Raw genomic sequence first — 15,822 nt, 5'->3', positions numbered from 1 at the left:
CAATTTGAAACAATACAAGGGGTTTGAAGTAGCCAACTTGAACTTGAATTTGGAGCTCAGAAATTCCAGTACTGGAATAGGCCTACCTTGAATATCAGACATTTCCTCAATTTGGTGCTTGAAAAGTCCTTGTAATTATTGTAGCCAATTTATAAGTTCTCCTGCTCCCTTATAATTATCTGGGATTTCTTTTTTGATCCGTTTTTGTGAGAGATGTGGCCACTTTCGTTTGTTTCCCATCGCCTCAATTGATGGGTGTTGTGCTCTGTTGCAGTAAAACCCATGTGTGGTTATTATGAGTACGACAACATCTAATGCTGGCTTTCCATACAAATCCTCCCATTTCAAAAGGAACCGTTTTTGTGGTCGTTTTCTCATTATAAAAACCACCGATGGTGAGATTTAAATGGTGAGATTAATGCTAGCGTTATTCCTGGCTTTATTATGTGTGCCTGCGTCGGCCTCATAGCCTACAGAAAAATCGGCATGCATGCATCCAATCTATTTAGCCAAGCAAGTCCACATTATTCTCATATATTTTAGAATGTAATAATCATTTGAATATCAATGCATTGGATGGTCTAAAACATGTATTATTCTTAAAGGGGTAATGGCATACTTTTTTGTTTTTACACTTTTTGCATGCTTTTTGGGTAGGAGGGTTCTATATTAGATCCTATATCTACAATTATATAAATTATACAAATGTATGACATTGAAAATTACAATTAAGTGCTTGAAAATGTCCCTGAAAGTCCTTCAATTTGACTTGCCAATGTCTGTATGAGCCCTGCTTAAAGGATGACTAGTCCTAGGCTTATTTCGTTGTATTGTTGGAGTTATGGGCGAATTTGCATATATTCCTCTAAGTACACATGTGGAACTGCATAAAAAAACATTCTTATTTATGTTTCAAACCATTTTGAAATGTTCATTCCAATTCTTTTTTATTTAACCTTTATTTAACTAGGCAAGTCAGTTAAGAACAAATTCTTATTTAATGCCACACACTATTTATAGAAACATGGATACGGATATGAATACAGGCAGTGTGTTTGGCACCTGTGTTGGCATACGTGTGCATTGTGTGTGTGAGTGTGTGCATGGTTGGCATATATTGCTACCAGAGAGACAGAGAGCTCCAGCTGTATTGGAGGATTACATGTTAAAGTGTATGCTCCTCACCTCACCTCCTCTCCCTTTCAACCTCCCTTCAGAGACGGTAACGCTACATTCACTAGATGTATGTATGCAGCGCCGCTCACATCACGGGCAACCAAGTGAGACGCAACCTTGTCAACAGGGTGTGCACAATTAGTGTGGCTGAATGAGGCCACTAGCACAGATAGGGATGTACACAAACATCAAACATCCTACACAGCACAGAATAAATAGGCTGCTGGGTTACAACAATGGTATTCCACAGCCTCGCTCAGCCAGTTAGGAGCTTCCAGTTTGAGGTCAAGGATGAACTGGGAGAGGTGGACTAGGGTCAGCGCGAAGGCCGCTTAATTAAAACGCTCTTCAAACTGACTAAATAGTTGTCGCCAAAACTAGGCTTGTGACTTTCACGCAACAGAGAAGTATTGTAGAGAGACAAGTTGAACAAGTATTTTGTTCACCGAGACAACTATTTACTGTTGCAATACCTCCAGGGTTAACATGTCACACACATGATTATGGTGTAGTGTCAAGACACACGTGTACTATCCAGGTTTGTGCAAATATAACATCATTAGCTCAATGTCACGATCAACCTAATCACCATTCATTACCCCCGAGTGACCCTACTCTGCCTTTGTTGCCGTACAGTGCGAGCAAACTTGTGTTCTACTCGTTACTGACAGCCAATAACTTCCTATACACCACCATCTAACCAAGCACTTTTAAAGGGTTTGGTCTCTGTTTGACTCTTGTCTGAGGTGGTCTAAGCTGCGATGGCTACCCGTCAGTGACTGAGTTGATGACTACACAGTTTGCGGGTCAGCTTTCTCCATTTCTCCATAACATTCGAATTATTCCACGATCTGACGACGGATCAGCTCGTAGAGAGATATTATTCCCTATGGCAGCAAATATTGAGGTGGCTTATTCTAACGCTTACCCTGTAGACCCGTTTCTGTGTTTACAAACATTACCGCATGAGGGCGATGCGCACAATTTGGTGACAGAACAAGGGGGAGTTCTTGTAGAACGCCAGCAAAAAAAAGCTTCTATTTACATGTTGCTTATGAGTGCATTTCACACTATAATAATTGGATTTGAAGGCTCGTATGAATGTCCTGCTTAATATAATGTCATCATCGCAAATCAAGTGCATTATACTTAAAAAAAAACACTTCACCTTCAACCAGTAAAATGGATCTTTCGCTAGCTTTTGCTACAGCCTATATCAATGAGCGTTAGCCTTCCAGCTAACAACTGCTGCATCCAAAATAGTTTTTGCAAAGATCACAACCAAATACAATCTTAGCGACTGTTCAAGCAAGAATCCAAACATCATTGTAAGAGTATGAGAACCCCAAAAAGTGATTTTGTTTAGAAGTTATAAAAACGGTATGTTGAATGGGCGCAGATGGTAACGGCTTTCTAACAGCCGCCAAGAGTCACGTGCATCTGTGCATTACGTCAATGTTTTGTGTACTGGAAAAGGGTCTATAAAAATGCACAAAATGGAGATTTAGCACATCATTGCGCACGTTAGGCTACACATAACTAAATATGTTGAGGCAAAAATTTGACATTAGCCAAATAACCAAATAAAACTCAATTGAATGAACATGAAATTGAAGTCAAAATCATTGAAATATAGAAGCTTATGTTGCCTATACTGTAATTAGGCAATTTATATTTTAATGCAGTCATCTCAGTTTTAATTTTTATCCTTTGCTTGTTTATAACCATTGCAGTCATTAGCAACTTTGTATTTGTAGTTATCGGCGGTCACAGAGAGACAGATAAATATCTTGACGCCATGTTTAGCAGAGATATTCTGTGTATAAAGTGGCGCGGTAGGGGGGAAAAAAACGAATCTAACGACGCACTTAGCTGTTCTACGAGTGGTCTGAGGCAGTCGGTAAATAACAGCTCTGAGATTTAACAATGCTTTTAGGTTCTAACGAAGGACAAGGCCATTCCAACACTGGGCCATGAAACAAGACTCTGCATGCTTTGTGGGGCATCTAGGGCCACTGGGGCATCTAGGGCCACTGGCCAAGACACTAAAGTGCCTACATTTATCTTGTGCACACGAGGGGCAGACATCCTCTTAAGAAATACTGCAGCTGTCAGTGAGGGACAGGAGCGACAGCATACACATAGATTATTATGACAAAAGGTCCATCAATATTTACTCAGAGGAGCACCAGAGAAGGGTGTGTGTGTGTGTGTGTGTGTGTGTGTGTGTGTGTGTGTGTGTGTGTGTGTGTGTGTGTGTGTGTGTGTGTGTGTGTGTGTGTGTGTGTGTGTCTGTGTGTGTATTTGCATGTTATACAGTCTCAAGAGGATAAAGACAGACTTATAAAGAGAGAGAATAGACAAACATTTAGAGAATGATTATAAACTGTTAAGGATTACACCCCCACATTACCCAATAGGGCCCGGCCTTATCTCTCACACAGAGAAACAATTGTGACCAACGAAAGCATCCCTCACTCAACTATTTAGTGACTCTTGTTGGTGGCACAGACAGACTGAAAAAGGCTACAATAAACCAGCAGATTGTCCAGCAGCAGCACACAATGTTAGACAGTGTAATCCTGTCCATTGGGAGTAGTTGTAGTGTTAGCCCAGGTCACAGCAGACTACCGGCCAATAAACATGGTTCTCTGCTCTGTTCTGTTAAATGGCCATATAAACTGAGCCATCCAAACAGAACAGCAGCCAATGAAACCACTTTATATAACCGTTTAGTCATTAGGCCCCTGAATGTAAAAAAGAAACACAGAAACACTCCATAGTTACAGTACTTATCTTGGGTAACTAAGTGTGGACTGTGTATAGTATATAAAAGTGTAGTGTACTATAAGGCTGAGCGATATATCGTGAACACCAGTATACCGGTATGGATCCACATACAGGTAAGGATATTCACAATACTGTCTATAACGATATTTTGATACAGTGCTAAATTGAATGAAAAGTTCTACAAATTGTACTATTTCACTGTCAGTTTTGTACTAGTTGTTAGAGTATAAAACCCTCAGAATTGGAAAAAGACCATTAAAAACACTTAAAATTAATTTGTTGAGATTCAAGTACCGATCATAAACATATTTAGAACCTGTTTTATTCCGGGAACATAAAATAACTTAAAATACTGCTATACTGCCAAAAAGGAGAAAAATATTGGTATATGTTATTTTGGCCATATCAAATCAAAATCACATAACATTTTATTGGTCTCGTACACATATTTAGCAGATGTTATCGCGGGTGTAGTGAAATGCTTATGTTTCTAGCTACAACAGTGCCGTAATACCTAACAATACAAAACAATACACACAAATCGAAAAAAAAATTAAGAAATGAATTAAGAAATATAGAAATACCAGAACTAGCAATGTCAGCATGTGGAATATAAATGTATATGTACTGTATATGGTGTGTATAGACAGTATAGACAGCATATGAATAGAAAAGGTGCGTACAACAAGTATTCGGCTCCTCTCCTTGTTCGGGCGGCGTTCGGCGATCGACGTCACCGGCTTTCTAGCCACCGCCGCTCCATTTGTCTTGTCTTGTTTCCATACACACCTGGTTTTCATTTCCCCAATGAAGCTACTTGTAATTTAACCCTCTGCTTCCCATCATGTTTTGTGTGTAATTGTTTCATGTTGCTGTGGTGTCTTTTTACGAGCTTTACTTTTGTTATGTTCCGTGTTTTGGAGCGCATTTGATTGATGTTGTGCTCTCGTTTTGGAACTTGAAGAAAGTGCGCCTGTTTACATCACGCTTCTCTCCTGCACCTGACTTCGCCTCTTTTACACACGCTGACACAGCCCTAGTGTACTGTAGTGTAGTATGGTATAGTAAATCATACTTTATCATGTTTATATTTAGTGATTTCTGTATAATGTCTGGTGCTCCAGATCAATACAGGCCAGACTAGGTCAAGTAGACAGTAACAGTAGTGGTAGTAGGGTTGATCATTGCCAGGCGACAGGTTGATTGAGGGTGCCACGACGTGTCTGCGATCCGGCTGGGATTATCCTATTACGTGCCTCAGAGGCTTGGAGATCCACAGCCATGGCCTGGTCTGGCAGGCTCACTATGAAACGCAGGTACCCAATACTACACTACACACACTTGACACAGAAACCCTTTCCAACCACAGAGAGAGAGAGTGGAAAAGAGAGAGGGAGTGTGTGCACGTACGCAGGCCACACAAACACCTCCACATCCAGAGCAACAATTCAGCACGCTTTTCAGAAAGGGCCTTGATTCTTCAGGGTAGTCATGGACCACCCCGCTCAGAGGAAGCAAAATGAAAGTAGCAAACACAAACCCAGTAATTCTTCATACTGAAGCCAGGAATAAGGACACACAGTTCTGCAGTGCGTGGTGATTCCTCATTCTGCCTGAATCCAGGGTAAATTGGACTGAACAGTGCCTGTACATCCCCACGTCCAGCCACCTACCCCTAACTATGAGTAATCATGACTTGACACTTCTCAGTTCTGGGCGTGAGGAGTTTTCATTCTCCTTGGATTACACACACACACACACCCACACACACATCTCTGTTCCTTCATCTCTGGGGGTTGGGGTTTCAGCTAAGCGGGTGGGTGGAGAGAGAGAGAGAGACACACGATTTCATTTTTTTAAAGGGAGAAAAAATACCAACTTCAGGCATTCAGTCTCTGTGCTGAGAGAGATTCCATATGCAGCAGCAGCAGAGGAATGACAAGTGGAGAAAAGCAATAAAAACCCGAGGCTTAGGACCCACAAATCAGGACTACAGTACGACTCAAATACAGAAAACACTAAACACATAGTTGACCGCAGAGAGCCGATTTGAGGATTCCAGCAGAAGTAATTAATCAGATCGAGTCTAATATAATAGAGTATAATGTAATGTAGTCTAATGGAATGCCACTAGTAAGATCCCCACCACAGAACAAATGAGCACTTCATTTGTGAGGTCACCGTGTGAGTCAGAAAAGTACTGGCTATACTGAAAAAGATGCTGAGGAACAGAAAGACACACTGTCCCCCAAATGATCACAATTTATTCAGTCACAAGCGAGCTACAAATTTGCTCCCAAGCTATCTTTATATAAGTCATTAGCGTCGTTCTTTTTGGGGGGCCCATTTTGAAGGACAACATCAGTCTTTTAATAGCTTTATCTGTAGGGATGAAATGATTCACCGATATGCATCGGTCCCTGGTTCAAATGTTTAGAAAGCGAGTGCATCAGTCTGCTGGAGCCCGAACCGATCCAAATGAAGCGTGCATCGGTAAGAAACCCATTCAAAAATGACGAATCTCCGCTTCTCTTAACGCATTTTACTCATATAAATGTTTTCTGCCTTATTCCGAAAATACCTCGTATCTGTTGTGACTGAACTGACGCGTCTTCTCCTTCCTCCTATCAAACTTTTATGCATGTAACTGCGTTACATTGATCTAGTCAAGTCAGATAACAACTATGCTCACAGAGCGGGAGACGCAGGTGTTCGCGCCAAAGAGAGCTAGGTGTACCCTAACCCTGCTCTAATGTTCGTAGGCTACATCTGCGCAGCACCTTCAGCATTCAGATGTTTGTAAAATGGCTTTCGCAATATTAAATCATAGGCTTTATTAATTGCGGGACAACCAATGTCATTTCCTGGGTCATTGTTACCAAATGCGCTGTAGAGAATTGTGTTTTACAGGCTACCGGAGTGGACACAACTAACATCTTGCTGATTGCACATCTAACTGCTGATTGGGGCTTTCAATTACCAGGTTCACTGTACAAAATATTTTTGGTAGTTCTGCTTTAAACAGCATTTGGTCATTTTTACATGAACTGGGTAAAGGTGTTATTTCACTTAGGACTGCAATAATTTTTGCGAGCTGGGAGAAAAGAGCAGCTCTCCTTCATAAACTTCCAAACGGTCAAACCATTTGCTTTTGAGATGGGGGTGGAATCCAAAGCTGTGTTATATTAATTGGCTATGTACTGTATGTCATATCTCATTTCGAAAGATAAATATTGACATACTCCTAGCGCAAAACATTTTCATCTGCTACATGACAGAGTTAATCAGTGGGTGATGAGGATTTAGATGCTCAGTCTGCCCTATTGCTCAGCTCACAAATTACATCAAGTACTATTTGAGAAGGTCCGGTCACACAAATTTCCTAGGTGGCAAAGGTCCGGATGGATAATGTAATTTATCGGCGTGGTAACAAACCCCCACCTCGCAACCCATGCGACCCAGAACTGTTCACACCCCTCTTGTTGGCGGAGAGAAAATGTTGCAGTTTTAAACCTATTCTACACATTTTGCATAGGGCAGAGATTTGTTTAGCTGTTTTTAAGTAAATTTCCTGCAATTCTATGCATTCTCCATGTCGTATTTGTGTTTATATCATACCAGTGGTCGAAGCCTGACTGAGTAAGGAGGAATCATTCATTCATTCATTCATTCATTCATTCATACATCACACACACACACACACACACACACACACACACACACACACACACACACACACACACACACACACACACACACACACACACACACACACACACACACACACACCAGGGCCACTCAGCTCCTGAGCTCCATCTATATCAGATATTCCCTTAGAAATGAAAATTAATGTGTTCATGCAACAATTGTTAGTGCATTGAATCGTACTGAACCAAATCGCATTGATTCGTTCCACTAATCAAATCGCACCGGATCGTTTCAAACTAAAAGTATTGTTCCTGTATCATGTCGGAGCCCATGTACACTACCAGTCAAAAGTTTGGACACACCTACTCATTCAAGGGGTTTTCTTTATTTTTACTATTTTCTACATTGTAGAATACTAGTGAAGACAACAAAACTATGAAATAACACATATGGAATCATGTAGTAACCAAAAAAGTGTTAAACAAATCAAAATATATTTCATATTTGAGATTCTTCAAAGTAGCCACCCTTTGCCTTGATGACAGCTTTGCACAATACACTTTTGGTCCTTTAAAAAACCTACAGTATGTAAAATATTGAGTTATATAGCTTGGGAAATAAACATGTGATTCTGGGTGACAACATAAGGCTGTTTGTTTCCAACAGTATGACTGTTTTCCTCAGGAAATTCAATCCGCTTCATGTTTTGTTTCCTTGCCACGATACCTCTGAGTATAACGATACTGGTATCGTAACAACCCTAACCATGTCCTAACAATGCTAAATATGTGCAAATAGGGACTTTCCTTATGCATACACCTAATGATATCTCTCACAATAATCACCCAGCACACAAGATGCCTGGGAGAGGAAGGTCTATTAAGGACAGACTGAGAGAAAACAGGACAGAAGACTGGGAAAAGGCCTTTGCCATTCAGGCGTGAGAGAGAAGCCCCAGAAATACACATCCACACATAAGTGGTTAGTAACACACACACACACCCATGCACACACCCACACCTCCCCCCACTGCTGCCATCCAGTGAAAACACACTCTTGCTCCCCACTAATTGGTCTGTGTTTATGCCCCACAAAATAAGAAGGGGAATGGGCTGTATGAGGGGGCATTATGGTTATGTTATGATATTTCATCCCACATCTACCCTGATCCAAACCCTGCACCCACATACTCTCTCTTAAACACACACACACTAGGCTTGGTGTCATAAAAAATTCACAGTTTGTCCTATTAAAAATTCACCAGGGCAGTACTGCCACGTTTATCAGGCCTCCGCCAATCGACCTCCAGCGAGCAGCGCAGAGGAAGCCTTCCAATGCCCTGATAACACGCCTGCCTGGGCCACGATACGGCAGCTGATCTGGGAGAGGAGGACATTGAGGGAGAGAAAGAGAGAGAGAGAGAGATCGAGATGGGGAGAGAGCAAGAGAAAGAGGGAGGGAGGGAGAGAGATTGGGAGGAGGGAAAGAGAGAGAGACAGGGAGAGAGAGAGAGCGAAAGAGACAGTGAGAGCAATGGAGAGAGAGAAAGATGGAAAGAGGTAGAGAGATAGGCCCTCTCCTTTAAACCATTTCCATCCAGCACAGCCTCGTGCTAGCGTCAATTATTCAGCAGCACAAGTCCATCAGCCTCGACACCATCCAGGGCCTTTCAGGCTGCTCAGGCTCAGACTATAGGGTTCTGGATCAGGGTCCGCTTAAGTTCCATCCCATCCAGCCAGGCATATAGCATCATCCAGCTAGCTAACCCCCGTCCCCCTCTTATTCCCCATCCAGCCCCTCACGGCCCCTCCAGCCCACAACAAACACTGTGAGTGACAAAGTACATTTTAAAAGGGGCATAATGACACACGCGCACGGTCGCACAGACAGGCAAGCAGGCAGACACGTGCACGCAGGTGTGCGCACACGCACACACACGCACACACACACACACACGGTGGAGCAGAAGGTTAACCCCTGTAGTACTGGTCAGAGCCCCCCAGGAGAGGGTGTCCAGAGGGTCAGCTGCCGTATCGTGGCCCAGGCAGGCGTGTTATCAGGGCATTGGAAGGCTTCCTCTGCGCTGCTCGCTGGAGGTCGATTGGCGGAGGCCTGATAAACGTGGCAGTACTGCCCTGGTGAATTTTTAATAGGACAAACTGAATTTTTTATGACACCAAGCCTTGTGTGTGTGTGTGTGTGTGTGTGTGTGTGTGTGTGTGTGTGTTTAAGAAAGTGTGTGGATGAGATGTTACTGACTGTCAAAAGCCCTAATATAACAGACCACATTCAATATACACCCAGTCCTACTGGCCTGGGCAGCGCAGCTTGCCTTGATACACTGGGCTAAGAAACATACAATGACATAATCTTACAGACATGAGAGATTATGGCATGAAATAGTGCATTATGCAAAGGGTGCACTGTATTAAACCAACCAATATGTACTTATGTAAAAAAGTATTGTATAAAGGGGTGTGTGTGAGAGGGTTGACATCCAGCACCTCAGCTGACACTTAAAACACTCATCGGCTGGGCCGCATTTCACATGGTTTGGATTAAGACTTGGAGTATTGACATTTGAGCCGCTCTGGTAGACCGTAGCAATCAAATAGCCTGGAAGAGGATGGCTGATGGAGAGGTATACTGTTGCTTCCTCGCAGTCCAACCTACAGTAGGTGCATGGAGTAAGCAGCAGAGTTTACATGTGAGATCCACAGGCATACTCACTGACCTATACACGGCTGGCCCCTGACCTCACATAAACAGTAACACACACACACACACACAGAACGGGATTTAATCTGACCCCACATCACGCACTCAATGTATCTGCACAAATGCGGCAAAGCTCCCAACTCGCACGAAAGATCTGTTCGCCATTGCTTTTTACAAACACACATCACACACGATGAACACACACACAGTCATACAGAATGAACACACATTCCCATTGACAATGCTATTTTCCCTAACCCCTAACCTTAACCGCAAAACCTAACCTAAACATAACCCTAACCTTTAACCTTTAACCATTAACCCTAATTCTAACTTCTGGTCCCCACACATATAGTTCAAAATGCCCACACACACACACACACACACACACACACACACACACACACACACACACACACACACACACGCACACACACACACACACACACACACACACACACACACACACACACACACACACACACACACACACACACACTGAGCACTGTCAGCTAATAGCAGCAGCCTAAGCTTGTTTGTCTTCTCTAGATTGTTCCGTCTTCCTCCTGTTAACTTTATACATAAAGCACTGCTGGCAGTGGAGGCTCTGCCCCATGTCTAGATGGATGGTACATCTGAGGGAAATTATTACAGCTTCTGTTTCTGTAAAACATATTGGCATGCCCAGGGCCTTCAGCTCTGATTAAAGGGATATTGTGACAATGTATCTACTTTCCCAGCATCAGATGAACTCATGGATACTATTTTTATGTCTCTGCATGCAGTTTGAGGGAAGTTGACGGTATTTTCGCAAGCAATTGCTAACTAGCGTTAGCGGAATGACTGGAAGAATCTGGGATCAGCTAGAGTTAGCACAATCAGCTAGCTGATCCCATAGACTTCCAGTATTTGCACGAATGCTAGTTAACAATGGATCACAAAACTTGCTTAAACTTCCTTCAAACTGCACGCAGAGACATAAAAATGGGGCAGTCGGTATGAGGAGCTGTAGGGAGATAAGGGGGGCAAGGGGATCTGGCTTAACTTGGCCCTCCTCTCTTCTCCTTTATTCAGCTCAATAGGACTGGAGCGTTCCTCTCATTCTGTGCTATTCAACGTGATGCACAGTTTCAAGAACCCAGTTGCCAGGTTACTTGACGGGATCTCTGCCAGACGCAGCTGAAACTCAGCAGGTCTAATTACCAGTTGTTGTTTTTTTAAGGCAATTTTAAAGAAATTCTTTGTTTACTGGCCTATCCGTTGAGACCGTTGCAGAGGGGAAACTGGGGCCGATTGTAATTCAGCTGGCATCCCCAGAGGACAGCACAATCTCACACCCAGACCTGGCCTCTGTAATTCTCATAATAATCAAACAACCTCCACTCCCTCTCCATCGCCACAGCTAAAGCCTTCTCAAGACATGGCAGGGAGGCCATTATCAGCAACAGTGTGGCCACTGTTGAGATACTGTTAAGACTTGCAGTTGAAGACTGCTTGGTTTAATAGGTCAATACCCAGTCGGCAGAGCTACAGTAAGACTGTGCTTCAGGAAGATTTGTTCTTGGAGTAATTTACTGGCAGCCGGGCCTGACGCAAGCAAGGGCTTCGACAACAATGCCCCCGAAAAATTGATGACGCAAACATGGAATTGCAGCGTAATTACAGTCTAACAAGCATGGCGTAGTTACTTGAAGTTTCAGTGCCCTTAGTCATTGCAATTTATGCACTAACGCGCGCAGTGACATAGACAGAACGGCCCCAAAAAATCTAATTAACATCTCCATCACAATGTCAGGCGCAAACAAGAGATGGGCCCACTCGATACCCAAACGCACAAGTATCAGTAGTGTCCCGAAATAGATCCATAGCCTTTTGTCTCTGCTGCTGTAGCAGCGGCAGATTGGCCACGTCTGACGTATCTCCATGCAGTCCTCCTGGTCAAGGCTTGATTAGAGCAGATGTGACAGTCTCCTCCGGCCAAGAGGACGTGTTTTTCTGACTGGACTCCATGTCTCTGATCAGGAGATCTCACAAGGTGGAGGGGTGGGGGATATTGTGAGAGGCGTAACGTAAACTGAGATTCACCAAAATTGCATAACGACATGAATTTACAGTCAACCCTCAATTATGGATTCAATTATCCCGTTCCTTGACTAAATCATTTTGTGATAAGAGGTGAGGCCTCTTAAAGGTCACTTATTAATTTATGTATGGTCCAGATTTCTGTGAAGAAAACATGAGCAGCAAAGAGTAGAAATGTGACTTCAGCTATGACTAAACAACACAAAGGTGATCCAGATGCTTCTAAAAGGCCTCTGGAAGTCTATATTCACAAACACACTTGGTTTCTGAGGGCAGGAGTAGAGCATAAACAAATGCACCACACACAGACACAATGGCTGAGCTAGTGTCACGGGTAGGCAGGCACAGCAACAATACGTCCTGCTGGACTGGAACATCATGAGATGAATGCTTCTGTTTATCTCATTGAACAAGGAGCTCCCAAAAATATGCTGCACTCACCTACACTATGCAACTTGGCACACACCCTTCGACAAGTTGATGTATGTAATGTTAACCTAAAATGCAATTGTATTATGTTGCTTGAACTAGATATTTAATGGATCAAGCGCTTTCATGTGCACATGGGTAATTGAATAAACTAACAATGAGAAAACTACCTCCAGTGTCGATCTCCTATTGGACTATATCTGATTAGTCAAAACAATGCCACAGGCATCAATGCACTCAACATAGTAAGTGGTGTAATATTTCCCCTTTGTCTTACCTCTCGCTGAGAGTTTTTTCGTGTTGATAATTTTAGCAGCAAATTCCTGGCCGTTGGACTTTTTAACGCATCGCCGGACAACGGAGAAGGCGCCCCTGTAGTGAGACAAATGAATAAACAAAACAGCTACATGAGCTCAAGTCACAACTCTCACTACCGCAAACAAAACACAACCCACCAAAATCCGTACTGTGTCTAGTTTAATCCATCTCTGAGAAATAAAGAAAATGGTAGAAGGTAAAAATAGTGTTACAATTGACCCCACTCTCCCCTACATGTTTTAAATGAGAAACGTTGCAATATGAATAGGTTACAACTAATATACAGTAGTAGAGCTAAATAGCCCGTCGCTGTGGTACACAGGTGCAAAAAGGCAGTACAAAGCAGTGCATGATGATAACTGTTGTTTGGCATGTGATAATAAAATTATGTGTCATGTGATAGAGAGCAATAGTAATGCCGTATTTTTGTAGGCACTCACTCCGCCATGGCTCATTGGCCAAAGCCTATGGAGAAACTAATGGGGTTTTGTATTTTTTGGGGGGATAAACACTGAAAATAAGGTCTGTGGTAAACACAGGTTTAGGAGATTGTATACGTTTTGTTCTGAGATAATCTTAATCAGCTGTCACTTTTTGTGAATTTGAAGCAATTATGTAATCAAAACAGTCATGTTAAGTGACTAATATTATCTCACCTCCTAAACCTGTGTTAACCTCAGACATTATTTTCATTGTTTATCACGAAACCCAATTATCTCCCCATAGGAATGGCTGAACGAACCAGAGGTAACTAATTTCCGGTTTATTAGGACACATTGTTATTTACGATGACGGCCTACCCCGGCCAAACCCTAACCCGGGCGATGCTGGCCAATTATGTGCCACCCTATGGGACTCCCAATCACGGCCAGTTGTGATACAGCCTGGAATCGAACCAGGGTCTGTAGTGACACCTCTAACACTAAGATGCAGTGCCTTAGACCGCTGCGCCACGCGGAAGCCCTCACTTGCTGCATGTGTGTGAAAGTCAGCTCAGAGCAAATTGTAATGTGGATGGGCCGAGTCATAAGCCTACACAGGAACTACTGTGCAAAGAAACGTGAGCTATCTGAGATTATAAACTGGGTAGTTCGAGCCCTGAATGCTGATTGACTGACAACGGTGGTATATCAGACGTATACCACGGGTATGAAAAAACATGTATTTTTACTGCTCTAATTACGTTGGTAACCAGTTTATAATAGCAAATCAAATCAAACCAAATCAAATTGTATTGGTCACATACACGTGTTCAGCAGATGTTATAGTGCATGTAGCGAAAGGCACCTCTGGAGTTTGTGGTATATGGCCAATATACCACGGCTATGGGCTGTATCCAGACACTCACTCCACGTTGCGTCTGAGCCGTGGTATATTGGCCATATACCACAACCCCTCGTGCCTTATTGCTTAAATAAACCAAAGCATGAGACAATAACGAAAAGTCTACTGTAGGCTATCTGAATTGTGTAGTAAGCCTATCATAGGTCTGTCTATATTATGATGTCATCATGCATACTTGAAACCGGAAAAAAATGTTTATAGATGGTTGGACGTACACCATTGCCACTGCTAACTGCAAAAGATAACGCAGACGGGTTACACCGTATTTGTCTACTTGGTGGTTTGTGTGTAGCAATTATTTGTTACAATGCACAGAATGAAACACAGTGGATACATTTTCGATGTGGATGACATAGTTATAGCTGTCTATCGTTACACAAGTAGTGCAGCATTCCTTCCTGCGTGGCTCACTACCAATTACAGAATAATACTGAAAAGTGAAATTATAATAAATAGATACGAGGGGTGGGTTCGGGGGGCTTTAAAATGACTTATATGAGAAAGTCCTGCCTTAAAATAAATCAACACTATACATATATATATATAATCCGCTACATATCTATAACACACAGCCAGGGTAAGTTCCGTACAAATCGCATGCATGCTCAAGCCATTCGGTACTAGCTCGAGACGTATTCTAATATAATGTTGTTCGACTATAAAACGGGCTTAATTAACGACCGGGGGGGTGCCTTCCCTGTTTTTTACAACCTGTCTTGTCAACAGTGGACTAGACACGCACAATGATAGTCTACAAAGCAGTACAGGAGAAGGTAAAATAGGACTATATAATGTTAATGTCGCTTACTTTCCGAGCTCTTCGTACAGCTGATATTCGTCTGTAAATCTGGTCGAGGTTACAATTGTAGCCATGTTGTGCAGGAGGGTATCGCCTCTCGTTTCGGTGACTGCCTTGCTCAGGATTCGGGGGGAGATCTCGTAAACGCAAAGAGAGATACTAAAAAACTAAGACGTCTAAATGGGATCCTTGGGAGGACTCTGAACTCTGACGTCACCCAATTGAAGTTTACATTTAAAACGGTTAAGGTAGGGGTTAAGGTTACGTTTAGAGTTAGGTCAGGGTTATAGTCAAGATGAGGGTAAGGGTATGGGTTAAAGTCAGGGTTAGGGTTCAGGGCTTAGGGAAGGGACGTCCCAAGGATCTATATTAGCATTAACCAGGGGAGAAGGCGGAGGAGAGCGGTAGTAGCAGAGACGGAAGAGGAAGCGAGACACCCCACTCCCTTATTTTTTTCTGGTTAACAACTACACTACACAGAACAGCCAGCTGCTGTCGCGCTTGGTGTCTTTGGGAAC

General features: G+C 42.8%; 1 protein-coding gene across 21 annotated transcripts in view; it reads right to left on the bottom strand.

Annotated features, from left to right (window-relative positions):
- Positions 1-15,599, bottom strand: part of camk2g2 (calcium/calmodulin-dependent protein kinase (CaM kinase) II gamma 2) — a 106,994-nt gene extending 91,395 nt beyond the window's left edge. For 8 of the 21 annotated variants that reach the window (XM_029752828.1, XM_029752820.1, XM_029752822.1 and 5 more), the window contains exons 1-2: positions 15,314-15,480; positions 13,121-13,215 (exon numbers count right to left, since the gene is read on the bottom strand). In XM_029752828.1, coding sequence (XP_029608688.1) covers positions 13,121-13,215; positions 15,314-15,378 — 160 coding nt within the window. In that variant the 5' untranslated portion in view covers positions 15,379-15,480. Of the gene's footprint in view, positions 1-13,120; positions 13,216-15,313 lie in introns of all 21 variants that reach the window. The other 13 variants (XM_029752824.1, XM_029752834.1, XM_029752830.1 and 10 more) reach the window with 5 other exon arrangements.
- Positions 15,600-15,822: the final 223 nt, after the last annotated feature.

This window comes from Salmo trutta, chromosome 5, assembly GCF_901001165.1.
Source record: "Salmo trutta chromosome 5, fSalTru1.1, whole genome shotgun sequence".
Lineage (NCBI taxonomy): Eukaryota > Metazoa > Chordata > Actinopteri > Salmoniformes > Salmonidae > Salmo > Salmo trutta.
This window is presented reverse-complemented; position numbering and strand designations above follow the sequence as displayed.